The sequence below is a fragment of the Balaenoptera acutorostrata genome, chromosome 2 (assembly GCF_949987535.1).
Source record: "Balaenoptera acutorostrata chromosome 2, mBalAcu1.1, whole genome shotgun sequence".
Lineage (NCBI taxonomy): Eukaryota > Metazoa > Chordata > Mammalia > Artiodactyla > Balaenopteridae > Balaenoptera > Balaenoptera acutorostrata.
Window position 1 is genome coordinate 154,388,148 of NC_080065.1, and position 26,845 is coordinate 154,414,992.

At 37.5% G+C, this 26,845-nt stretch overlaps 1 protein-coding gene across 1 annotated transcript; it reads right to left on the reverse strand.

Annotated features, from left to right (window-relative positions):
* Nucleotides 1-4,127: 4,127 nt before the first annotated feature.
* PANK3 (pantothenate kinase 3) lies at nucleotides 4,128-25,458 on the reverse strand. The gene is made up of 7 exons (XM_007171386.2): nucleotides 25,077-25,458; nucleotides 19,283-19,635; nucleotides 16,812-17,065; nucleotides 15,162-15,338; nucleotides 13,979-14,102; nucleotides 11,716-11,841; nucleotides 4,128-10,312 (listed from the first exon to the last, which is right to left on the reverse strand). Exons 1-7 carry the CDS (start codon nucleotides 25,102-25,104, stop codon nucleotides 10,262-10,264), a joined length of 1,113 nt encoding a protein of 370 aa, XP_007171448.2. The 5' UTR covers nucleotides 25,105-25,458; the 3' UTR covers nucleotides 4,128-10,261.
* Nucleotides 25,459-26,845: the final 1,387 nt, after the last annotated feature.

Sequence of the window (26,845 nt, forward strand, 5' to 3'; positions counted from 1 at the left end):
TGCGCGGGCTTCTCTTTGTTGCAGAGCATGGGCTCTAGGCACCTGGGCTTCAGTATTTGTGGCTCGCGGGCTCTAGAGCGCAGGCTCAGTAGTTGTGGCTCGCGGGCTCTAGAGCGCAGGCTCAGTAGTTGTGGCGCACGGGCTTAGTTGCTCCGTGGCACGTGGGATCTTCCCGGGCCAGGGCTGGAACCCGTGTCCCCTGCATTGGCAGGCGATTCTTAACCACTGAGCCAGCAGGGAAGCCCCCCATGTGTTTCGTATAGTAAATTGTCAAATGGAAACAGCCTCTAGTACATGCTACTAACACCACTTTCCTACTTCTCTTAAGGCCACACATCCATTGGCACATGACCTACCTTCCAAGTTGTCAGGTGACCGAAGTTTCACTTCTCCACAACATGAATCGCCATCCTTCCATCCTCTGATAGCAGTTTTTTTGCCACCTGCTGCCAGTCCCTAATCCAGGGCCTCATTATTTAGGTTTCTATTCTTCAGCGGCAGCCATTGCTGGTACCAACGTCTATATCAGTTGGGATGGGTATATCAGATGGGTTAGGCGGTGGTAACAAACTCCCAAAGTCTGTGCCTAAATGAACAGTTTGTTTTCTTCCTCACACTATACTACCTTCATTATTTTGTGGGTGGTTGAGGGAGAGGGGCCTCTGTTAATTTTAGTCATTTAGGGATCCAGGCTAACAGAGTAGCCACCATCTTGAATGCTGCTGGCTGTCAAGAGGGAAAAGATGGCTCTGGAAAGTCTCAGGTGATTAAGTGCTCTAACCATGTCAGGTAGTTCCAACCACAACTCACTCACTAGTTGGCCAGAACCAGTCATATGAACCTTTTCAACCACGAAGGAGCCCGGAAGTACAATCCTACTGTGTTGGAAAGGTGGAATAAAGATCTCTGCTGAACAACATTAATGATGAACACAAGATCATCACATGGGGGGTAAGAAAATTTCCTCAGGGACTTCCCTTGCAGTCCTGGGATTAGGGATCTGTACTTACACTGCAGGGGGCACAGATTCAATCCCTGGTTGGGGAACTAAGATCCTACATGCCAAGCGGGGAAGGAAGGGAGGGAGGGAGGGAGGGAGGATGGAAGGGTGGTTACCTGGGTGTATAAACTTATATTTACTTAAATATACCATTAAATATTATTGTACTTAAAACCATACCTCAATAAAGTTGATCACAAAAAATAAAGAGGTCCAAAACCAAAAGTAAGCAAAAATCAGTAGTAGCAGTTACAAATTCACTGAAATCTTTTTTTTTGAGGCAGTAAACAGATGTCCTGAAAACCGGAAGAGGTGTTCTAGGAAATCTGAAAACACAAGGTATCAGGATTCTTTATTCAAATTGTTAAAATATGATACCAAAAAACAAAACAAAAACCAAAACCTACATTAACACATATTCACTTAACTTCTTCAAGTTCAGGGCCTTGAATTTCCTGAATGGCATGTTTAATATATGATAAAAGTTGGATTTTCCTCCACCAAAGAAGTTGGGGTAGCAGACTCCAAACTCTAGCTAGAGAAAAATGAGCAAATTGGGCTCTTCAGTCCAAAAGAACATGCCTTCATGGTTTTGATAATTTTTGTTACTGTTTCTAGAAACTGCAAAGGTCACTTTTACAGCCCTGGCTGGAGATGTGCACTTATTTACCTAAATGTAAGTAAGTGTACTGGTGTATTTTTTTTTTTTTTTAATCTTTACTTTTGAGGTCAGGTAAATTCACTATGTTTTGTTTTTTTTTAAGCTTTATTTATTTATTTATTTTTGGCTGTGTTGGGTCTTCGTTTCTGTGCAAGGGCTTTCTCTAGTTGTGGTGAGCGGGGGCCACTCTTCATCGCGGTGTGCGGGCCTCTCACTGTCGCGGCCTCTCTTGTTGCGGAGCGCAGGCTCCAGACGCACAGGCTCAGTAGTTGTGGCTCACGGGCCTAGTTGCTCCGCGGCATGTGGGATCTTCCCAGACCAGGGCTCGAACCCGTGTCCCCTGCATTGGCAGGCAGATTCTCAACCACTGCGCCACCAGGGAAGCCCCACTATGTTTTTTAAAAAATATTTATTTATTTATTTGGTGGCACCAGATCTTAGTTGTGGCAAGTGGGCTCCTTAGTTGTGGCATGCAAACTCTTAGTTGCAGCACACATGTGGGATCTAGTTCCCTGACCAGGGATCGAACCCAGGCCCTCTGCATTGGGAGTGCAGAATCTTATCCACAGTGCCACCAGATCTTAGTTGTGGCAAGCGGGCTCCTTAGTTGTGGCGTGCAAACTCTTAGTTGCAGTACACATGTGGGATCTAGTTCCCTGACCAGGGATCGAACCCAGGCCCTCTGCATTGGGAGTGCAGAATCTTATCCACTGTGCCACCTGGTTTATTGTTGAGCTCTGGGAAAAGCAACATTAAATACCAATTTTTTATGTAAAGAAGGAGGTACAATCCCAGAGATGAGGAGTCAGGTTTTCCAAGTTTATTTTAGAAAACAAAAACAAAAACAAAACTTAAAAACTCTCAAACTCAGAAGCACAGGAATATCTTAAAATAGTTTATAAAGCTTTTTGCATAGAAGGAGATCAAGACTTCAGGTGCAGAAACATTAACAATGTTTGTTCAATACACAATACACTCCACTGAGGAACATGTCAATAGAAAAGAGACATCTTCCTTTCAAAATGTATACACCAGCTCTGTGTATAGAAGTCAATATAAGCCCTTTTCTTTCCCTCCTGGAATAAATTTATTTTTATTATTATTTTTTTAAATAGATCTTTGTTGGAGTATAATTGCTTCACAATACTGTGTTAGTTTCTGTTGTACAACAAAGTGACTCAGCCATATGTATACATATATCCCCATATCCCCTCCCTCTTGCATCTCCCTCCCTCCCACCCTCCCTATCCCACCCCTCTAGGTGGTCACAAAGCACCCAGCTGATCTCCCTGTGCAATGCGGCTGCTTCCCACTAGCTAACTATAAATTTATTTTGAATGAAGCACTTAAACTACGCATGTAGCCTTCAACTACGGTTGACCCTTGAACCACCTGGGGAGTTTGGGGGGCCTGATCCTCCGCACAGTTGAAAATCCACGTATAACTTAAGAGTTGGCCCTCTGCATCCGGTTCAGTTCCTCTGCACCTGCGGATTCAACCAATCTCGGATCATGTAGTACTGCAGTATTTACTACAGAAAAAAATCTGCATGTATGTGGACCCGCACAGTTCAACCCGTGTAGCTCAAGGGTCAACTGTACTTTTGCTCTTCAGTAGCTTATTTCCAATTGCTTGCAATGCACTTGGAGAGCTCAAATCTAGTATTTCCACACCAAACTCATAATTTTTCCCTTAGTCACTGTCTCACACTTTTTTCATCCTACTGAAATTTTTTTTTTAAAACAAAGGATATGTACCTTCACTAGTTACCTGGTCGTCTTCATGTTTTCAACCATCCCTATATGCCTGGAGTCTAGACAATCAGTTTGAAAACTCCGAAGTCAATTTTCCAACTGAATTCCTCACATATTATGGAAAACCATCGAAGCTTTTACAAGAACAACGCTAACAGACATTGTCTATTAAAAGCAAAGAAATGAAGTTTTGGTTTAGAGAAAAGTGTGTGTGACATAACCCTTAACAAACTGTGGTAAGAAAGTACTGCACATGTTCCGGCATCTCTGCTGGGAGCGCATCTAAGGGCCACTCTGCTGTCAACATCCATTTCTGGCATAGGACACCATGGCCTCAGGTTCAAGGAAAAGCAAAGCTTTTCACATGTTAATAAACGTAAGGCTTAAATTTCAAGAAGGTCTGCATTGCATCTCTGATAAACTAACATTTGTGCTTTCTAAGGCTGGGGAGAGGAAAGTGGGGAAAAACTTCAATTACATCTTATAAAGGGAGACTAGATAGATAAGGACACTTCCTCTACAATTAATTCACTCAGTAAGTACTTTTTACTGAATGCCTTCTCTGTGCCAAGTACTGGGAATACAGAGGTGAGCAAGACTTTACGAAGTCCTTTCTCTCAGTTTACATTATACTAGAGTTGATTCAATTAAAACCTTATATTTATTTGAAGTGGAAATGTGGGAATACAATATAAACAATAAAAAGATAACATAGTAAACAACTTAGAATTTATTTGCAAAGTAGGAAATAAAAAGCATGATTTTAACATTTATTTAGAATATGAACAAAACTAGAAAAAGTTAAACTACAGAAAAGAAAGTAGAGAGTACTGAAGTTGGCTTAGTGGCCATATAATACAAACAAGCAAAACCCAAGTTTCTTTCATGCAAATAAGCCTTAAGGAAAAGAGAACAGGAATGTTCATAGAACAGACCACAACAAGTATCTTAAAAATTTACATAAGAAACTGTACATAAATGAAAAAATAAATTAGACAATTTACAAGAAATGTTTTATAGGTTATAATAGGCTATAACTTAGTTTATTATGAATAAAATTTGTAGCACATCATACATTTTTACATCACAGATTCAGTGTTAGAATAATTCCAACATGACAGAGCTCAGACTTGGCAAGAACAATGCAATAGATAGAATAAGGCAACTTAAACGGAAATGGCTTGTATAAGTAAAATTAACACAAACATCTTCTAGGTATGATTTGATCTGTAACTGGGCAGAATTAAGACAAATGCCACTCAATTTCAGTTAAAAAGTCAAAGTTTCACTGTAGTTCAAATAAAAAGTCAAAGCACACAGTGTATTAAAAAAATGATAAAACCATCTTAACCTGACTTACATCCATGTTCCATTAATTGTATTTAGGACAAGGAGACCAGAATATTAATGTTAGGTCTATAAAGTTATCTTTTGTTTCTAAAAGTAAACTAAAAAGGGCACCTCAGAAAAAAAGTGGCAGATTTCAAAATGGCTTAATACTGGTGACAACTATCAACCGTGCCAGGTATGAGATCCGTATGATTCAGAGACACAACATAAAGCTAAAATAATCTCAAACTATCTGCATTATTTATGTATATTTTACAAATTATACAAAACTGAAATGTTTTCTTTGAAAGCTACTGGAACTGTAGGTACTGCGATGTATGAAAGATGTTGAGAAATAGAAAAAAAATCAGCACTATCTTAGACTTGAAATTTAGTTGCACATTTATACAATTCAAAACCTTGAATTTTAACTTTACTCACTCCTTTGAAAAATACATTCCTCATTAGTTCTTTTAAACACAAAATTACTGGTCGCTACAGCAAAAAGACTGAAAATCTAAAAAGAGAAATAGCCTTTTGACTACACAAAAAGCCAGAATGTAAAGATTTGGGTTTTTTTCTTAAGGAAAAAAAAAATTGATTTCCTCTCAAACACATCATTCAGTACCAGCTGTAGTACCTGAAGTCCCAACATCAACTCACTGCTACATTTATTAAGCTGGAAATATCAGACACATGTACAATCTGATTATTCTCAGGCAATCCTAAGGATAAAGGTATTTTAGGTCTTTATCATACTTGATGTAGATGACTACAATCCACGACATTTCAACTCACTTCGAGATAATTAAAATTGCGTTTTATCAATCCCACTATGAATTGTCTATGACAAAGGCAATAATTCTAGGAGGGGTTTATCCCACATCTATCCCCACTCACAATGATCAGAAATAAGAAACAGCTTAAAGAAAAGGGCTATTAAAAAAATCCCAAATATATCTAACATTCAAACATCCATAAATTTAGTGGTGTGTTTCTTTTTGTACAACGGAAAAGTTATAATAATGCCCATATAATTTTGAAGTTAGAGCACAATAGAAATTCCAGATAGCTCTACAGATTAAAGCACACACACACACACACAAACACACGCCCTTGATATTACTTTAAGGTATGCCATTACAGGCAATAACAGAACATGAGAGAATAACTAATACCATTCTATGGTGAGAATCCAAAAGCTAGTACCTCTCAACATACATCAACACAAATAACATGAACTCTAAAACATGACGCCACATATCTGAACAAATTGTTCTCGTCACTTCAAATGGCGCCATGAATGGAGCAACGACCTGTCTTTTGGGACGGCCTGCTTTTCATGGGACCCTTATTTTCAGTAGGCTATTAAAATACCTCGAAGGAAGAAAAACAATTACTCACTTTTTGGGGTCTTTGCTAATCAGTTACTAGGCTCAGTAGAAATATAAAGCTACTGTCTCAAATATTGAAAACAGGCAGTAATATTGATAAAGCACATTACTTTCTGAGATCATCTGATGACAGAAACAAAGTTGGCTGAATTCCTTCTCTATTAGAATAAAACACCCTAAAATAAACAAACTTATTGGGAAAATAGGACATCATTGACGTTTCATGGCAAATCATCATGTTAAATAAGGTCAAAGAGTATTATTACAAAAAATGCAGTATGTTTCTAATATTTTGTTTATACATACCACAAAACAGTAAGTTAAATGCAAAATAACACATACTCATTTTTCTGGTGATTATCAGTTTTTACGTGGCTTTAGCAGAGAAAAAGTTTCTAAACTACATTCTCAAATGCAACAGACTAAAAAGCATAAAGTGCTCAATAGAGAAAAAACAAAATATGAAACATTTTGCATATAACAAGCAGAGTGGTTATAAAGGACATTTGGAAACTACTGCCTTGCTAAGCTTTCCACCCAAAAATGCGACTTTAGAAATCAAGGCAAGATGCCTTGATTCAAGGCAAGATGGACGACTGCTCTTAGAAGGCAAGAGTACCGCTGGACATAGAGGAAAACCTTTTCCCTTTGAGCTGCCTCATTTTTCTTACAGAAATGGACTTTCAGGAACTGGTACTGAGAATACAACAATCACATTTGCACGCAAAGGTAAAAAACTCAGGAATCTTCAGTCTAATATTTGGCAAACAATCTGAACCTCTAGAAGGACTGTCAAGATGCCACATGTATTACTGGCAATAGCGCTAACTTTACCTAAACTAAGAGTCCACCTATTTAAACTAGAGTAGCTGAGCAAGAAACGCCCTTGTCAATAGTCAAGGAAGTCTACTAGTACTTTGACTTTTGGAGAAGTCGGGGTGTAGAACTGAAGGCCATTAGTTCTCAAAGTCTCTCTGGTTAAAAGGCAGTCTTCTGGGGGTACGGATGGTGGTAGCGGTGGTGGAAAGTTCTAGACCTTGTGTTCTTTACCAAGCGCCCAAGCAAACTGATAGTGATCCTTGCATTTGAAAATGTTATTTTTAAAAATGAAAATTAAATCCACAAGTTATAAACAAGATTCTCCTTGTGTGTATAGAACTCAATGAAGAATTAAAAGGGTTTCTTTTTAGTCCTTTAGAATTGGCTTCTCAAAAGTTCAATTAGATAAGGTGTGTGTGTGGGGTTAAGTCTTTGGAATCATCCAATTTATTGCAGTGAAGGAAATACATATTTTGAAGACGGATGAGGATGCTCAGGATGTGTCTTGGGCAACTTTATTAGTATCATTAGAGAAACGATACCTACTATAATGAGACGGCAGGATGCAATGTCAGATGCTTTTTGGAGTGGTCAGAAATACAGCTTGTCTGAATAAAATAAACTAGGCCAAATGAGGTATTTCTCATCCCTCTTTACGTATTTAAAAAATAAGGTTCTCACGTGTTCCCTCTCTAACATTCTTTAAAAAGTCCAGATTCAAATTTAAGTTTTAATGAACATGATAGTGTTCATTTTTAAGAGCTAGTTCTAGAAACTACACTAATACAGTAACCACTACCCAAACGTGGCTACTGAGAACCTGAAATGTGGTTAGTCTAAACTGAGTTGTGCTCTAAGTGTAAAATACATACTGATTTTGAAGACTAAGTAGCTACAATCCCCCAACCCAAAAAACCCCTAAATAACTTTTTATAATGATTACATGTTGAAATGATGACACAGATATACTGGGTTAAATAGAAATATATAATTTAAATGAATTTCACCTGTTTCTTTTGACTTTTTAAATATGTCTGCTAGAAAATGCAAAATTACATGTTGCTCACATTTATTTCTATTAGACAGCACTGTTCAAGAACATAAGAGCTTTGAGGCATTAAGTTGATTGGGATTAGAACCAAACCTATTTACCACTCTATGCTTATACAAGCATTTTCCTGGGATCATAATAAAAAAACTAGAATCTTGGCAGCCTTCATCACAATTCTGTGTTCTTATTAGAAATACTTATTAGAATTACTCCAGTAATTCTAGATTGTACAAGAGAAAAGCCAAGAGGTTTTCTCACAGTGGTGAGATAGTTGCTCACTTTATATGCATTTTAGCAGGTAACTTCAGTTTCAAAAGACAAAAAGTATGAATCATAGTCCCAAATTAACCAAAGTATTGATCAAAGTAACTTGTATATACTTTTTTTTTTAACTTGTATATATTTTTACCATTCCATTTCCTTCTTGACAGCCCCAAACCTATAACTGCTAATGTACAGTTTGCCACAGGTATAAAACTTGAAGTTATCATTTAAAAGCAAAAGCTTCTTGTACAGATGCCCAATCATAAAATTCTAAAATAAAAAGATAGCTTTTGGCTGAAACATCTAGTCACGAAAATGGAAACATTTAGTAAGAAAAAGTTTAAACATTGTAGGTTTTCAAAATGACCACTGACTGACATGAATTCAAAGTTCTAAATATTCTACATTCTAAAAATTACCTTCACATGCTTTTCCCTCTGAACATTACTCCTATTATTCATATGTTCATGTCTATAGAGAAAGAAAACTGAATTTTAAGTATTTGAGCACAAAATTTGAAAACTACAGGGAGAAATATCTTTATCAAGCACCACCTCTTGAGAGTCAATTGAAAATTGTTCTCTACGGAGCAAAACTGTCGTGTAAAAAGACAGCATAATACCTCTTTCTTCCTGTAATATAAAAGTTTTAAGCTCTTCAAAGTACATCCAGATTTACTGTAATTTAAGGAGGTGAACAGTTTTTCCCAATTTTCCCCAAGTCTTTCAACTTCCTAAACCATAAGTAACAGTCTCTAAAAACTTTGCTGAACTATTGGACCTCCAAAATGTTACTGCCGAAGTAAAAGTCTGAAAAAATTTATAACATTATAAAAAATGACTTCAAAATATAGAATAAATTTCAAGGCAAAAGGATTTACAAATTTTGGAACTATAATGCTTTTATTACCAGAATGTACGAAACATTGATCCTTTTATAATTCTGCAATACTGCCTCAGATTCCCAGTTTCAAAACAACTCGTCTTTTAAATTTCCGTAACATGCGTTTAGAATAAATGATTTTGTTGCTGTTCACAGTAGAAGACAGTCTTTAGCTTTGATGGTTCAGACCTAATTAAACAGAAATGGCTAACTTTGGGCCTAATAAGATAAATGTGGTAGAGAGAGAAGAGCACAGAACCCTACCAATACACATAAGCCATACTCCATTCAAATAGTCCTGGGACCTCACTGAACGGACTTTCAAATAAGTAATTAAGCCTCCAATTTAAAAAAAAAACATTTTAAAATGTACTATCTGATAAACTCAAAATACAAAAAGTGCAGTATCACCAATTATGTGCATTTTCTAGGATTCATTTTAAAATTCAGGCTAATGTTTAACAATAGTATTTCAATTAAATTATGGCATTTGAAAAAGGTTATACTTCTGAGGAAAGAGCACATAAACATGCTTTTTGGGAGAAGATATGTTTGGAAAACAACAGTAATGAATAATTAATATTGCTTTTTAACATTTCTAAAATCATATAAAAATGATCATCTCTGATTGCCATTTCAGTAAGTTTCGATACAGGGTATGTTACTGTCCACTTACTAGTAACCAAAACACACAAAGAACAGACTTGTAACAAATATTCAGAATCAATTCTTTTCAAGAGATAAACATTTCTGAGACTTTAAGATTCACGTTTGAACATACAGTACTGCAATGTTGGCTACATAAAATAAAATAAATAGAAAATCTTTCAGAGGAAGCTCATTAATCAGAGACTGTATTGCATTTAAGGATTTAACACTGGCTATATACAGAAGGGAAAGCATTTCACTTAGAAATACTTCACATTACTGGAGCTCTCTTTTTAATATGGCAACACATAGCAGCTTACCATTCTGACACTTAAAAATCAACAGGAATAGTGCTACTCTTTCATCCTTTGGTTCCCAGTGACAAATAACGTAGTAATAACCCCTCTGGTTTTCAGTTCCTCTTGAATGACATTTATGAACAGAGAGAAACCCGATGCTTTAGCTGAAATTTGGCAGCCCAAGAAGTGCACCAACTGCTCCAAAATATCCCTGCATAATTTAAAAGCAATTATTAATGTAGTGCAGCTTCTAAATGAACATGTAATATTAACCACTATTAAGAACACATACTTGTGTATAATCTATTTAAGAACATCGATTCAGAAAGGTACCAATTTGTGTCATCAGTTATTGTAAAAAAATATTTTTTTAAACTGTATTCTCAATATATACAACTTTTTTTTTTTTAGTAATCAAATAAGTTTTCTGGTAGTATATATTCTTCATACATTACAAATATTGGGTTGACCAATAAGTTTGTTAAGGTTTTTCCTTAAGATGTTGCAGAAAAACCTGAACAAACTTTCTGGCCAACCCAATACATATGTATGTATATGTTTTTGTATTATAATTGAAGCTAAGCATTTTCTAGTTAATTATAATATATATACCTTTGAAATACATATTTTTTTATAAAGAGTGGCTGTCAGACACTAAAGCTTCTAGGACTATTGCTGCAATTCTGGCTCCCCTCCCCTTTCCTGAAGAAAATTCCTTTGGCTCTGCCTGCCATTCCCACAGCAGAGGACACGCCAGGTGGAGCTGCACAAGAGTACACGTTCTGACCTCTATAGCGAGAGCAGTGACAATGACACATGGAAGCTCATAAGAGCAGAACAAATACTCAGAATCTATATTATTAAAATGCTTAATAAAATATTCACTTGACCACAAACAAAATAATTCAAGGTAAATTTACTTAATCCAAAACATTTTGTGAACTGATACTTGCTCCAATCAGAATTTAATTGGATATTGTGATCGAATAGGAAAAGAAAATCTTGAAGAATAAACTCCAAAATGTTAACAGTGGTTACCACTGGAGGTGGGGGTGAGGCTGTGGTGGGAGGATTAAGGAGATTTTCATTGCTAAATTATATATATATTTATTGTTCATATTTAACATTTATTCTCTCAGGGGAGGAAAAAAAAAGAAAGAGGGAATTCCCTGGCGGTCCAGTGGTTAGGACTCTGCGCTCTCACTGCCAAGGGCCTGGGTTCGACCCCTGGTTGGGGAGCTACTACTAATATCCCACGTGAGGCGAGGCCAAAAAGCAACAATAAAAACCAAAACAAACAAAAGAAACAAAAGAAAACAATTTAACAAAACAAACCCACTAAGTACACAAGGAGCCCCAGTATTTAATGAGCTCACAGACCTGATACTGCTCTCTCTTTTTCAGAACTGTGAGATTCTCATCTTAATGGGATGTCTGCCAGGTTACAAAAACGCCCACCCCCTAACTCAAACTGAAGTGAGGGAATCAATATACTATTTACGTAAATTGCAGTTTTATACTTCACTTATAAAGTACCGGGCAAGGAACAATATATGAAACCTGCATTTAAAAGCATGCTATTAATATTCACAAAACTTTATTTTCATATCATACCTCATGCTCTAGAAACAATGCTTTCAGTTGACCTTTTGACCAGTAATCCAGTGCATATGCCAAAAGTTTCATGGAGAGAGTATTGACACGTAAAAAGTTTCCAACAAACACAACTCTGTTTATCTTCTAAAAGAAAAGAACAAAGAAAATGACTTGAAAAAAGAATTATCAAGTAGATTTTACAATACAATACAGTTTATGAGATCTCTACTTACAAATATAAACAACTGGTACCTTTTTTTAGTGCCTACTACATTCCTGGTATATGCCTTCATTATCCTGAATATTTAAAAATTAGTTTAGGACATGTCACTACACTTGTCAAAACCCATAAAATGTACACTAAGAGTGACCCCAAATGTAAACTATGGACTCTGAGTGATGATGTGTCAATGTAGGCTCATCGATTTTAACAAATGTACCAAACTGGTGCTGGATACTGACAGTAGGGGAGGCTGTGCGTCTGGGGGGTCAGTGAACTCTGTACCTTCCACTCAATTTTGCTGTGAACCTACAACTGCCCTAAAAAATAACGTCTAATTTAAAAAGAAAAGTTCTGGAAAGACCCTAGTTAAATGATTATAGATAAGACTTGTTTTTGAAAATGGCCAATAAGTAATACATTCAGCAAAGAAAGTAATTTGGAGAAATATTACTGATGAGATAAAAGGAGACAAACCAAGGAAAAGTATTTTAAATGTGTTTAGGATTAAAAACAAGCTGTAAACTTGGTCAGCATGTTGCAGTTTATGCTCAGCAATGATACAGAAACCGTGGACTTCATCTATAGCACTGGAGAGCAAAACTGACTGGGATACTGGCATGCCCACCCGACCCCTAGGGCTTCCAGATGGAGGAACTGATGTTTGTTTTGAATCTCCAAAAAACCTATTTCTACTCTCACAATAATATAAGTACTTCTGCGTATACATTTTTGCACACTGAGTTTGAATAGCGTAAACTATAGCCTTAATTACTGTTAAGTCAATTGGCCAGTGAAAATCTGGACCTACAGGGATAACAAAAAAGATCCCAGATTACTATCTGCCCCCTCAGTTAAATATTGCCCAAACCTAGGTTAAAATGCCTGCTAGTGGCTCCCTCAACTAACTTACTACGCTGTTATTAAGAAACTTAAAAGACAGTTTCTAATTTTGAATTTAGAGTAATTCAGAGGATTAATTCGAGTCTTTGCACAGTTTTCTCTCTGCTGGAGCCTCCCTTTTCCCAAATATCTGCACCCATGATTCTCTCACCTCCATCAAATCTTTGCCTAAGAGTCACATTTTCAACAAAGCCTTCCTCTAACTACCCAGTTACTCAGTAATTTGTCCTCTGCCACTCCTGGTCTACTCTCAATTCTCTTTATCTTGTTTAATTTTCTCCTTTTTAAATATAGCATTTATCACTTAATACGGAATAATTTACTTGTTTACTGCATCACTAGAATGGCTGTAAGCTCCACAAAGTCAGGGATCTTTGTTTTCTTCACTAATTTATCTTAAGTGCTCAGAACAATACCTGGCACATGGTACTCTGTAAATATTTACTCAGTGAACAAACGAATGAGTGAACAAATGAAGAATTCCTTTAAAAAGTAAAATTCCCAACACATAAAGTATTTGATATTTATAAAAATTAAATGGGCATATACCTCTATTACACAAAGGCAAAAGTGTATATACAGTCTTCTTCAAATAAAAATAACCCAATTATGAGGTAAATCTAGCAGTACATGCTTTTTATAAGTATATACATCATTCAAATTTCATGTGAAGAACGGTCTCAGTGCCTTCATAGCCCTGTACAATGCTGCTTGATCCATATGCAACAAGGCAGCACTGTAAAGAAGCCGAGGGCAGTAAGAAAACTTCCAAGTACTTCACTAATCAAATGTAACACTAGCAGGAAAAAAAACCCCACCCACTTTCAATAATAAGTTACCTCAAAACGTCTTATTGTTTAGATAGAATTTTTGTTTTACAACTTCAAGATATTTAGGTTGTATATTTCTGAAAAGGTTTCTGGATAAATATGAAATGTAAATTATCTCTTTGTCCTATTTCCGATTTGAATTATCTGCTACTTTCTTTAAAGGTAGTATCACAATTGGATAGGTAACATATATATTAATGAATCTTGGGATTTAATGGATTAAGAGATCTCGATCCTATGAGGCCTCCTTAAGGAATACGAAGAAGTCTGCTACATGTACATAAAACTCCAACTCACATTTTTCATATAATTAAACAATTTTTTTTACCTCATTAACAGCACACATTCGTGCCACAGAACCAATGTTATTGGTGATAGTGACTAATGTAGCTCTTGCTAGATCTTCTTTACTAACAGATTCTCGCTTCTCCTTATAAATCATATTCCCAAAACTGCAGAGAAATGAAAAACAAAATCAAATCTGCTGATAACAAACAACATTTCATACATTTTGAGAATATAGCCTACAGATAAATCTACACATGTATAAAATAAGGTAGACATGTACAAGGTTACTGACCCAATGAACTGCACATAGTAAAATACTGGGAACACCCAAACATCTATCAAACTATGATACATTCATACAATGAAATACCATGAAGCTGTTAATAAACAAAAAAAAGGGCGGGGGGAGAAAGGAAGGAGGGAGAGAGGGAGGAAAGGAAGGAAAAAGAAGAAGACAGAGGGTAGGGAGGAAAGGAAGGAAAAAGAAGAAGACAGAGGGTAGGGAGGGAAAGAGGGAAAGGATGAGGGAAGGAAGGGGGGAAAAAGAGAGAGAGAGAGGGAGGGGGGCAGGCAAACAGACTAGGATATACTGCTGTTGTAGGCTATACAGTCCTCCCTCTTACCCATGGGGGATTGGTTCCAGGACCTTCCTTGGACACCAAAATCTCTAGATGCTCACGTCCCTTGTATAAAATGATGTAGTATTTGCATATAACCTATGTATATACTTTAAATCATCTCCAGATTACTTAATAACACTTAATACAATGTAAATACTATGTAAACAGTTGCCTGTGTACAGCAAATTCAAGTTTTGCTTTTTGCAACTTTCTGGAATTATTATTTTTCCAAATATTTTCGATCCGAGGATGGTTGACTCTGTAGATGTGGAACCATGGATAAGGAGACCCGACTGTATATAGTATACTATATAATGGTATATAAATGTTACCTTCTAAAAGTTACCTTCTGTAAGGGGAGGATACGGATATTTATTTGTATTTGCATAGAGAAACACTGGAAGGATACTCAAGAACTAATAAAAACAGTTTCCTATAGTGCATTCAGGGGAGGCTTTTGATGTATATTTAATTTTAAAACGATATCAATGTTCAAAACTTAGAACTAAACTGGGTAAGAGGAAGCCCCTTACAACTTCCTGATGCACTGCTTTCTAAAAACTAAATAAGCAACTTTAATTACAATGTAAATGTTAAACTTACCTAGATGCTACAGCCCAACCAGGCAGACCAAATCTTTCATAATCTCCTCCGTAAATATCACGGACCAGCTTGTCAGCTTGGGTGCTGTCACCTTTGGATGCCATTTCAAGAGCCTCTTCAAAACTTTCACAGCCAGTCAATAAACTACATAAACCAAGAAAGGTACCCCCTCCAAGGCTAAAGAAAATAAAGAAACTTGGTAAGTTGCATTTACACGCTGTATTCTTTCTCCAAAGTAAAAGGATGGAGCACTCATTTATTCAATAAACACATGGATAGATATTGCTAAACCTAAGAAAAACACATAGCAAAACCAAATTTGTCAGATCAAAGAATAAACCAAAGGAAAAAAATGTTGCCGTGTACACAACATGATACAGAAGACCTTTTATATCTTCTAATATCTTCACCTGATACCTTACACTTTGTAATTGCTAAAAATAAATATTTTTGTGTGCATGAAAAAGGAGTGCTAGAAGTTAATACCATACAAATTAAAAGGAGAAAAATTGTAACTCTAAATGGTTTCCAGGAAATAATTTTGTGAAAGGCCTATTTCCTTAGCCTGACAAGGCTGAAATCAACTCAATGTGATACATTAACATTTACATGACTCCGATATGAATACAGTGAGGACATTTATGTCAGGCTGGTCATCATGTTAAAGACAGAAATTAACTTGGTTCTATTATTCTTTTGGATATGCTCACAAAAAGAAATTATGCCACTCTAGCCCCTAAATTCAAAACCTCTGCTCCCTAGTCTCACCTAAATTCCTAACAGGTTCTATTCCTGAATCACTGTTGGAATTTAGTTAACAGACTGAATTTCTGTCTTTTTGAATTGACTGAAGTAGGTAGTACTTCCCTGTAATTCTTTGGCATAGAGAGTTACAACGGAGGTAGGCTTTCAGCCACCACAGAAATAAAATACTAATTAAATTTAACTATTATTCAAACAGGAGTTAAGAGTCTGTGCTCCCAACGCAGGGAGCATAGGTTTGATCCCTGGTTTGGGAACTAAGATCCCACATGCTGCACAGCGTGGCCAGAGTTTTTTCCACAAATCAATCTAATTTAAAGCATCCTAAAATCTTTCTTCCTCAATTAAATAAATAGGAATCTCCAGCTTCCTTAAAAGTTGATAAAAGCACATATTGGAATCATTAAGGAAAATTTTAAAATCTCATTTCACATTCATATTTCAGGTATTAAAGGAAAAAGTTCATGTTAAATTCATCCTATATGAATTAATTACAGTGTTGCCAAATACTCCACTTAAATGTGAATCAAATAAGAATGTTTCAAGCTTTAGGCTTAAATATATCTACATAAAAATGAGAAAAATGCTTTGGAAAATAAAAATGTTATTGGAATCATTCCAGATAAAAATTCACTCTTTTCATTTGGAAATTTTGATGCCAAATGATGCTAGCCAATATAAACATTTAATGATTTTAGTTTGAGTCTACACACATGCCTTATAAAAAAGTATTATCTGCAACACTTTAACTTATACTTACACATCTACATTTTTAGCTGTTGCACAATACACATTAGTTTTCTGATGAAGCTAGCATTAATATGTAGATTTCACAATTTCTGTGTATAAAACAATATGAACGCTGCCATAAGAACAAAAGGTTACTACCTTGTCCCAGTTACTCGTTTATAGTCGTCTTTGGAATGGACTGCTAAAATACTGACTCCCGAACCAATGTTTACTACCAGCAGTGGGTAGGGGTCATCCAGGTTGAAAGGCATCTTTTGGCATCTCTCAGGTTCTGAGGCATTAGCAAAATAATAGCACTCTGCTTGTCCATTGAAACTGACAGAATCTATATACAGCAAGCCCTTTACAAGGCAGTCAAGTTCATCCAGTTTGTGCAGGTGGAGGTTTCCAATCTGTAAAAGAACACCAAAGCGAGTTTTATAAGGTGAACAAAGAACAGCTTTCAAAATACTTGACTACACCATATAATTTCCATGTACTTTACAAAACTTCAAAATCATGTACAACCCACACGTTTTCACTTGTCTTCTTTTGTGTCAAAATCTCTTAGGGACTTCATTTAGTCCTGTGGTTCTCAGTGGTGGTGCTATTACTTCTAGAGGCGTTTTGGACATCTGTGGGGACTTTTTAGTTTTCACAAAGATGGGGAGGAGGGGAGAAACTAACATTTACTGGGCAGGGTCTTGGGGTGCCAGACATCTGCAATGGGTGGGGCAGTTGTGCAAAAAAAAAGAGTTAACCCTTTCCTGCATTACCTTTGAACATTATGACAGACATTTTTGTAGGCAGCAGTAGGAAAATTCGTTTATAATTATCTGAGCCTATGTAAACACAAAGTATTTTATCTATATGTGTATAGACACAAGGTATTCTTTACGTGGTTTTAATACATACTAAATTTGCTAGGAACGCAACCACCATATAAACTGAGGAAGTGTTGTACTTTTTACTGTTTGGAACTTTACCTTGTGTTGTTTAGCATCTTCGAAAGTTATGTCACAACAGCAATACCACTTATGGTATTTGATTCTCCAATAAAACATACCTTATCAATCTAGCATTTGTGGCTTCAGAAATTAAGTTCAATCTATGTACATACAAGCATCTAAATCTGACTACTTCATTATGCCCTCTTGTGTGATCATACCAGAGAATCTACCTACTGATATATAAATACCTTAATTTCCTATCTTTATATTATAGTTTGGGTACTAATGTGAAATTATTAAATTCATTTCAGGTTAGTAAAGAGTATATTATAAAATATTTACTATAAAAGATCTCAACTTAGATAAGCTTTTCAATTCTCTAAGGACTTACTAGGTATCACTCCCCCTTGTGTTCCCATGGCATCTATTTTCATAGCAATAGTATTAATTGTAATGCATTGTACTTCTTAATTATAATGCACTGAACTTATAGTTCACTTAAATGTGTGGTCTAGGATACTGCACTCTTTGAGAGCTAAGTCTGTGTCTTATTCCTAGCTGACTTCTCAGTGCCTAGCACAATACCTAACACAAGCTAGATTATTCAAATCTATCTATGATTATTCAAATCAAACTATCAAATTAGTTCAAATATTAGCTTAATAAATGATTGAGCACCAACAAAAACAAATATTATGAAACTTCATCACTAGAAAATATCAATACTTCTTAAAAAAAACTTAGAACTCCGTAATTTGAATACCAGTATCTCCAAACAATGGCCAGGTGAGAGCTGGCTTCAAGGACACTGCTTCTGGCAAACATTAAATATCACGCATCCAAAAAAACTGTTTCAAATTTATGGTCAGATTACTCAATAAACTGAATACAAATCAGTATTACTCATCATAAAAATTTTTAATAAAAACTACCCCAAATTACAAGGTATTCACTTCTGTGAGCCATATAAGTGATCACTTATGTTCTAGATTTTCTTATGTGAATTTGAGAAACTAAATGGTCCACGTGCATATTTTCAAGAAAAACAAATTTCAGTAAACCCAAGTATAACCTTTTTAATCTTTATTCTAATGGGAAGGACTGGACGCTTGGCAAACCCCTACTAGCACAGAAATCGACGCTTACATAATCCGCCTGCCACATCCAAATGACCCCCTTCAAGACAGAAACATGGTAGGGTCGATGCTATAAACTCCAAGAAAAAAGGGCTAATAGGGACTTTCATTCAGGTGTCTATTAATCAAAAGATACAGGTTTCAGTTGGGGTTTGGGAAGATGGTGGCCTTAGGAGAGATGACTGGATAATACTCAAAAAAACAAGCAAACAGAATAATAGTGAAAATATTTCAAGCCCCATTTATATCTGGCTTTGCACACTTCCAAATTCACTGAAGTCTGCTTTTACTGTACCTTTGTAGCAGTTCCTAAACATAGCAGGTTTTACCCCATATTATGTATGACAGGCCCAACTCTGGCCAGTTTTTACTCATTGTATAAAGGTGTTTAAATGCTCCAATCAAAAGCAAGTCATGAATACATACTTCCCCTGTATCAGCAGGGGGAACTAGTCTAAGAAACATACCAGACAGAAAACGAGCCTCATACTTTAAAAACTGAAGAGAATGGGTATCGATTTTTGCCTGTAAGTGAAATACCTACTGTGCGAAAATCTTTTTCAAACTTGTAAGCACCACCTCCTGTAGCACATAGCACCGTGTGTAATGTTGAGAAGTTTTTATCTCTTCCCATTTGGATAAAAGTAGGCAGGTCCTGGGTTGGAAATCTGATAAAGTGCAAGTTCCCTCTCCGGCCAAAAAGTGTTAAATCTTTCAGTTCAAGGTGTACATCCCGAATACCAGTGGATCCATAGGCTACATTAGAAGTCAAATATTTCCGGATACTTTTTAAGCTCTCAACTTCTTCTTGTTCTTCTTCTGCTGTGATATCGATAGGTTCAAAATATGAGAGCTTTACCAGAGTTCCCCCGATGTCCATGCCAAACCATGGGAAAGCTATGGATAAAAAACAAATAAATAAAAATATATATCCTGATTTTAGAAATGCAAATTAGGACCTAGTTAATTAGCCACAAGCTTCATTTACCCTGAATCATGCATTCAGTCAATAATACTTTTGAGGTAAGACAGAGCTATGTGAAACTCACCCTTTTCCCTTCAAAGTGTTATTCTGTGTATTTTCTAAAAACCCGTAACTTAGCATGCCTGGGGCTGGACCAGGGCCTTTTAATTCCTGGTCTGGTAGGCATTCCTTTTCATTTATTACATATTTATCATGTGCCCCAGGAGATTAGGAAATATTTGGTTTTAATAATAGGTCATCACCTACGGCTTGAAAATGTTTCTAAGATTTTAATGTAATAAAATTGGCCTATAATCACTTCAAGTAACCCAAGGGAAAAGTACCTCCTTAAAAAGAACTTTTTTTCTTTGCTCATAAACTTACTGGGCTTCTTTAGTGCATCTGGTTAATAAAATTAGCTGTTGATGACGTTGAAGGTAAATCTACTTGGAAACAGGCACACTTGGGGAGGTAGTATCATCTGGGTTTGGGACTTGGTGCTCTCTCACTGGGCTATATGACATTGGAAAAGCCATTAACCTCTCAAATCTTAGTTTCCTTAAGGTCTGTTTCTATTCTCTGGGATCTTAATCATTATGATAGAGACAAAAATTGAATACTTAAGATACATAGATTATGAAGTGCCTAACAACATGTATTTAACAGTTTATTATGTATAAGTTGTCAAGGAAATTTAGTTCCCTCTAAAATTCTACTTTGCTTCTTATATATTCATATTTTACTTATTTGATATGTGTGTACCATTAGAAACCGGGAACACACGATTCAATGAGAAAAGATTCTATACATTTCTCTATACAGGCACAATGCTTTTGTCACCAATAGATTTGTATAAACAACTAAGATGCTGAAGAAACTAAATTGTCTCAGTTTTGTTGGGTAGCTAGCAATGGAGGCCATCTTAAATAAGTAAAACACTTGTATTGATATATATATTTTTTGGCCACACCCCGTGGCTTGCAGGATCTTAGTTCCCTGAACTAGCGCCCTGCGCCCTGGGAGTGAAAGCGGGGGCTGCAAGGGAATTCCCAGTAACACACTTTTAAAATGAATGAGAGGCCATTCAAGACTCATCTCACATCTAGCCTGTTAGATATGTCTATGTCTGTTCTTTTAGGGGTATCTGCTCTTAAAGGAAGAGTAACTGGAGGTGCTATATTGCAGACCATGAACGTCTTAGTAACCTTAATATCCAAACTAGAACATTATAGGTCCCTCCTTTTGCATAGAAATCCTTTCAACTCGGCAGAGTTCTGGAATTCATTTCCTTATGCCAGAGAAATAATCACCATTCAAAAAGTATGGGGGAGGCAACAAGAACACAGAAGACACATATTCTTAATTATGATCCACTCCTTTCATTTAGCAAGTGATCTAATTTCCAGTGCATTAAAGCAAATACTTATGCTTGTTATTTTGTCACTAAAATGAGAAGGGGAGGGGGCACAAAACTCAAACTTTATTGATTTGTGATAAAAGTACAAAGTTATTAAGTACAACCAGAGGCCCACTAATACTTCCATGAGGTAAGAAAAATACCACTTTCCAAAGAAATCCGGCAAATATCTAAATCTATAGCTTTCTTGCTTCTGGCCAAGGGACAGGTTAAAAGTAGGTCACCAGTGCATAAGCATCCTACTTCTTGCATACAGCCTAAACATTTCTCATTCTTTCGAGAATAAACTCTCCACTGTCAAGGTGAAAAAAATGAACCAAAATACATTTAAAGAACAAAACATACCTTCCATAAATATAAATAAGTACTTTGATGATGGCAAATAAACATTACCTTCTACAGACTTTGAGCATTTCCTAGAATCTCTCATGATCTGTTTATGTGGCCTTCCAAAAAAATAGTAGCTCCTATTCTATTTCTCACCTTAGCCTAAGAGAACTGCCATTAGTTCCCCATAAGTAACAAAAATATCCAGAACCACCATAAGCAGAGTGCTACCAAGAAATTATCTTTCCTACCAGGTAGATTATGTATGCAAAAGAAGAAACCCACATGCCTGATCACCTTTTTAGCCACAAGGGCAGACTGTTAATTTCTAACAAACTGCATTATAAAAGTTTGGTGTCTTGTTAAGTGTTGATAAGAGGTAGCGGAGAAGCTTTAAGGAGCTATTTAATTGCTATTGGCCCCATGCAGATTTTAGCCCAAAGGGATCCTATGCGAAACTAGGATTTAATTGTTCTTGAGCAGAAAGAGAAACCAAACGCTGAAAATGTTCAGAAACATTGGTGGATTATTTTAAGGAACAAAATTCTAAAATGAGCATGTGCAGTGGTCAATTCCAGATACGGTTCAAGTTCCCGAATAAAAGACATTTCACTCTTCCCAATAATCGTTCCGAATAAAAATGTTGCTTTAAAACAGACTAAGAAAATAAACCATACTCACACCTTCAGTATTATAATTCCTCAGAAGAGCTTCAGAAGACTTTTCCCCCCTTTGGTAAATTAGTTACATCTAAGAGAATATTAGAAACTATCACCTCCAACTGCACCTTACTATCCACTGGAAGTGATCCACTTAAGTAATGACACAATTTACAAAGAGGCCAATCAAATTACATAGAAGCAAACGGCACACATATGCTACATACTTCTCTCTGGTCTTGACAAAAACTTCACATACCTTAGTGCCTGGGTTAGCAAAGCAGGCACCCAAACCTACACTGCACCAAATGAAAAAATATATATATGTATATAAATAAAATCTTTTATTATCACCTTGTTAATCATGTTACATGCTCTACAGGTAAGCAGAACAGAGGCTGACCCTTACCTTAAAAAATCATGTCAGTTGAGGTATAGAAGAACACCACTGTTTAGATTTTTACTATTATTTAAGTAGTGTGAAAAACACAAATAAAGGTAATGCAAACATTGCCACTGTTTTGGTTCTAGCAAAAAATTTTCATTAGATTAACGTTTGACTTCATTCTTCCCCTGGAGTTGAATTAACACATAATTTCAAATGCTCATCTTTTAGTTATACAATTTAGAGGATGAAACCAATTCCTTTTCTTATTTTCTGGTTAAATACAGGCATTTGGTTTATAGGCTGGTATATACTAGTGATGTATCAAAAAGCAATGTTTTCTAACACTTGGGTGAGTAACTGTAAGAAAGTGTGTGAAGCCAAAGTCACTTGTTTAACTAGTATGAGATACAGTTTTTAGTTACTAGTGCTGCTCTAAGGATTAAATGACACAATGCATGTAAAGATAGTGCCTTACATACAAAGTGCTCACTAAATTTATGATTATAAAAAAAAGAAACCCTACACAAGAACTCAAAAACAAGTGTGTCTTTAGCTAATCTGAGTGGTTTGAAACATCAGAAATAATACTTTCCAGTTATATATATATGTATTTCCATGACAGTTCATAGTTGAAATGCTTTCTTCCCCACACACGAAAGAACAAGATGTTCTTTATTTTTACTGTAAAGAGCTGAGTAGACAGTAAAGTCATCTTTTACATATAGGAAACTGGAAATGTTATTTCAGACTTCTAAATCATATTAATTGACTGGTTTTTCAGCATAACTCTATTTTAACATTAATGGTCTCACAATGTACCACAATATATTAATAAACAAATTACTTCTAAAAAAATAGGTGTTCTTTTATTTCTCAACCTAAAGTTTATTTTATAAACTCTTAATTATCATCTTTGCTAGGTATGAAACACCTTTGCCACAGACGGTATTCACACCTGATTATAAGTTTGCCCAAATCTAAGTAATCAAATCGCTGTCATGGCAAAAATAAAATAATACCATAAGGGTCAGAATATGAGCTTGTCATAGTTACACTCATTTTACTAAATGGAAATTCTAACACAAGCAGAGAAAACCTATGTGTTGAGGGAAGATGTCCAACTGTTCTACATTACTGCATCTGTTCAAGATTCATTTAATTCAGCAAATGTAAAGTAAAATAGTAGTGTTTCTATATTACTCTCTCATTTTAAGACTTCACATCACTATTTCATAGACTCCTGAACGAGAACTCTTTAGCTATCGTTGTTTTTTTTTTTTTTAAATCATTGTTTAAAAAAATGTTTTAATTGGCAGATAAAACTACCAGATCAGAAAGGTTTGTGCTTCTCTAAGTATTTAGACTACACCCTACAGGTGCAAAAGAAAGAATACAGGACTATGAGTCAGGTGACTTAGGGCCCTGAACCTGTGTTAGCAGAGTTGGTTGGTGCAGCCTTGGAAAAGTTACTCTGGGGCTCAGTAAGTTCAGTTTTCCTCAGCAGTAAAATCAGAACCAAATTATCTCACATTTAAATAACAATTAACAGTTTTTGGAGTGCTTTGGTATGTTGCCTCTCCGTGGAGGTTTTCAAGACCGGACGGGCGGGAAAAGCCAGTATCAGTGCTCCCATTCCATAGCAAGAGATTTCCTAGAACTGTTGGGAAGATCACACAACACTGCAAAATGGCAAAACACCAATACAATTCTAAGACAGAAGCATGCATCCCGCATTCCTAGTCGCTCTGGAAGAATGAACTTCAAGTATGACAATCACAACGGCTGAGTGATCAAATAAGCCATTCACAGGAGTAAAAGGTTTTAAAAAGACTAAAAATAAAAGGAAGCAAATAAAAGTTGATCTACTCTCTTTAAGTATGGAAAGTTTTTGTTTTTGTTTTTTTAAGTATAGGCTATATATAGTCGTAGAAAAATCTCTACGGGTAGTCACCAAAATATTAATAGTGGTTAGCTCTGAGTGGCGGGAATACGGATGACTTTGATCTTTTTATCTCTGTTTTTTAAAAAACAAACATGAACTAGTTGTTATTCTAAACAAGTCACGGCACTTACCCACCGGTAGGTTACATGCCGTGTGTTTAAAAGCTCTAATTATAACAACAGAGACAACTCCCAGGAACCCACCGGGATTTCAAGGACACAAGCAGAAAGCTCAGAAATCAGTTTTAAAAAAATTAAAAAAAAAAAAAAGATTGGTAAATGTCCCCGCGCAACTTGACATCTGTGACCACCCATTTTCAACTTGACTTCAGAGGAAGCTGGGAGCGCGCACTGGTAACTCTGGTCTTGCCTGCCAAACCCCAGAACAAAAATTCCCCCCTGCACCTCCCAGCTCTCGAGGAGGAAGGAGGAGGAAAGGCTAGGGGGCGGCAAGCGTTCGTCAACCGAGCGTAGGGGGATGGGGAGGGAGCCTCGAACCGGGTGCTGCAAAGGTCCCTCCGCCCCCATCCCATGCTGGGCGCCGCCGGGGAGCGACCGGCTTCGAACCAGGCCACCACAAGGGGCTTCCCGACGTGGCCCAACTTGCTCTCCCAACCCGACGAGCCCAAGCCCCCATCTTACAGGGTTTCTTGGCATCCTTGATCTTCATGGCGTCGGCCTGAGGGGCGAGAGGCAGCCTCGGGTACGGCGCGCAGAGGGTTGCGGCGGCGACTCCGGAGGTAGCTGGGCCGCGCTGGGAGGCCCGGCCGGTTCCTCCCCTCGGGCCGGGCGGGGCGGGCCAAGGGCGGGGCGGGGGCGCCTGAGACGAGGCCCCGGCCCAGGGGGCGGCCCCCCCCACCCCCGCGAGGGGCGGCCGGGACCGAGCGAGCAGGGGAAGGCCGCCGGCCTCGCCGCTCCGGGGCCCCCCGCCGCCGCTCCAAACAAAAGGCCCCGGTCCCCCGAGCCGCCGCCGCCGCCGCCGCCGCACTGAGAAGCAGCCCGCCCAGGCCCAGCGCCCACGTGATACGAGTACCCCCTTTCTCCGCTCTCCGCCCGGCTGCTGGGGATTGTAGTTCCGCGGGTCGCGAAGCCCAGCTCTCAGGCTGCAGCCTTACAGATGGACTACAAAACCCAGGATGCATCGCGGGCCCTCCTCCGAGGCCCCTCCGCTTCCGGAGATGGCCTCAGAGTGGTCCCAGAGAGAAGGGGGAGGGGCCTTAATCACGCCAGCGACGGGGCTACCAATGGTGGCTGATGTGGGCGGGCTCCCGAACCCTAGAGCTCAAGCCTCGCACCGCCGCCGAGAGAGAAGGGGAAGAGAAGTCTTTGCTGCTACTAACATGGCAGTTCTGCAAGGCGCAGACTTCCTTTGGAGGCAGAAAACCTGATCAGTGTGCCAGGGAAAACGCTAAATACAGGGCTCTAGAGCCGCTCTTTAGAGAGACCAGTGAATGCATTTGTAAATTAAAGTCATTCACGAAGGTATCCCCTGGCTTAAGATACACCGCGAATGCTGGAGTTGGAATGATGATAATAGTAATGACAATAGCAATAATAGGTAACATTTATTGAATGCTTACCATGTCTCAGGCACTCTGCTGAGCTCTTTTGGGGAATTATTTGATTTAATTAAGTAACTTTGTGAAGTACGTGCAATTATTATCTATCACTCATTTTGAAGATGGGACAGTAACTGAGAAGTCACTTGCGGAACACATGCCCTTTGCGGCGGTTCCATGGTCCCCTCAGGGGCCCTGTGGCCCAGCTCCCTCCTTCCAAAGGGGGAATTGATCCCCAGAAAAGAAAATTAGGTGCTACAGTTCTCACTCCTTTTCCTGTGCCTGCTAGATTCTGAGTTCTCTAGCTGGAATGGGAAGGGACAGCACTGGGAGCTCTTCTCCTGGCCTCCCCTCCCCCAATTAGCTGACCAGGAATTTAGTGACTTTGGCAATGGATGGTTTGAGAGTTGGCAATGGAGGATTGAGCCTTATTGCACCTTCTTTGTGGAGGATATGACAAGGATTGTGAATAAGAACCGGAAGGGACACAAACGATGATCATTTAGGGAGCATGAACAAAGAGCTAGCACAATACAAGTGCTAGCTTGAAATATAATGATTGAAATATAATGATTAAGAACTTAAACTTGAATTCACATCTTGGTTCTGCGATTTGGTTATAAATTTGGGCAAATTACTTCATCTCTCTGATTCTCATTGGGAATGATGATGCCTACATCTCCTGGGATTGAGATGAAGATTGAGTTGAAAGAAGGCATATAAAGTGCTTACCTCGTTGCCTGTCGTAGAGATAGTGATCAGTAAGTGATAACTATGTTTTTATCGCCATCGTTATCCTTACTGTAAAGATAAGGGAGAAAGATTAAGTATCTAGACTGTTTGTCCAAGGTA

Excerpts from the sequence above, each read along its gene's own strand:
- PANK3 (XM_007171386.2), bottom strand. The coding sequence starts at position 25,104 with ATGAAGATCAAGGATGCCAAGAAACCCT. Across the intron at positions 14,103-15,161 it reads GGTTGGGCTGTAGCATCTAG|TTTTGGGAATATGATTTATA; the intron begins GTAAGTTTAACA and ends ATTTCTCTGCAG. Across the intron at positions 10,313-11,715 it reads CATTGTTTCTAGAGCATGAG|GGATATTTTGGAGCAGTTGG; the intron begins GTATGATATGAA and ends TAAATTATGCAG.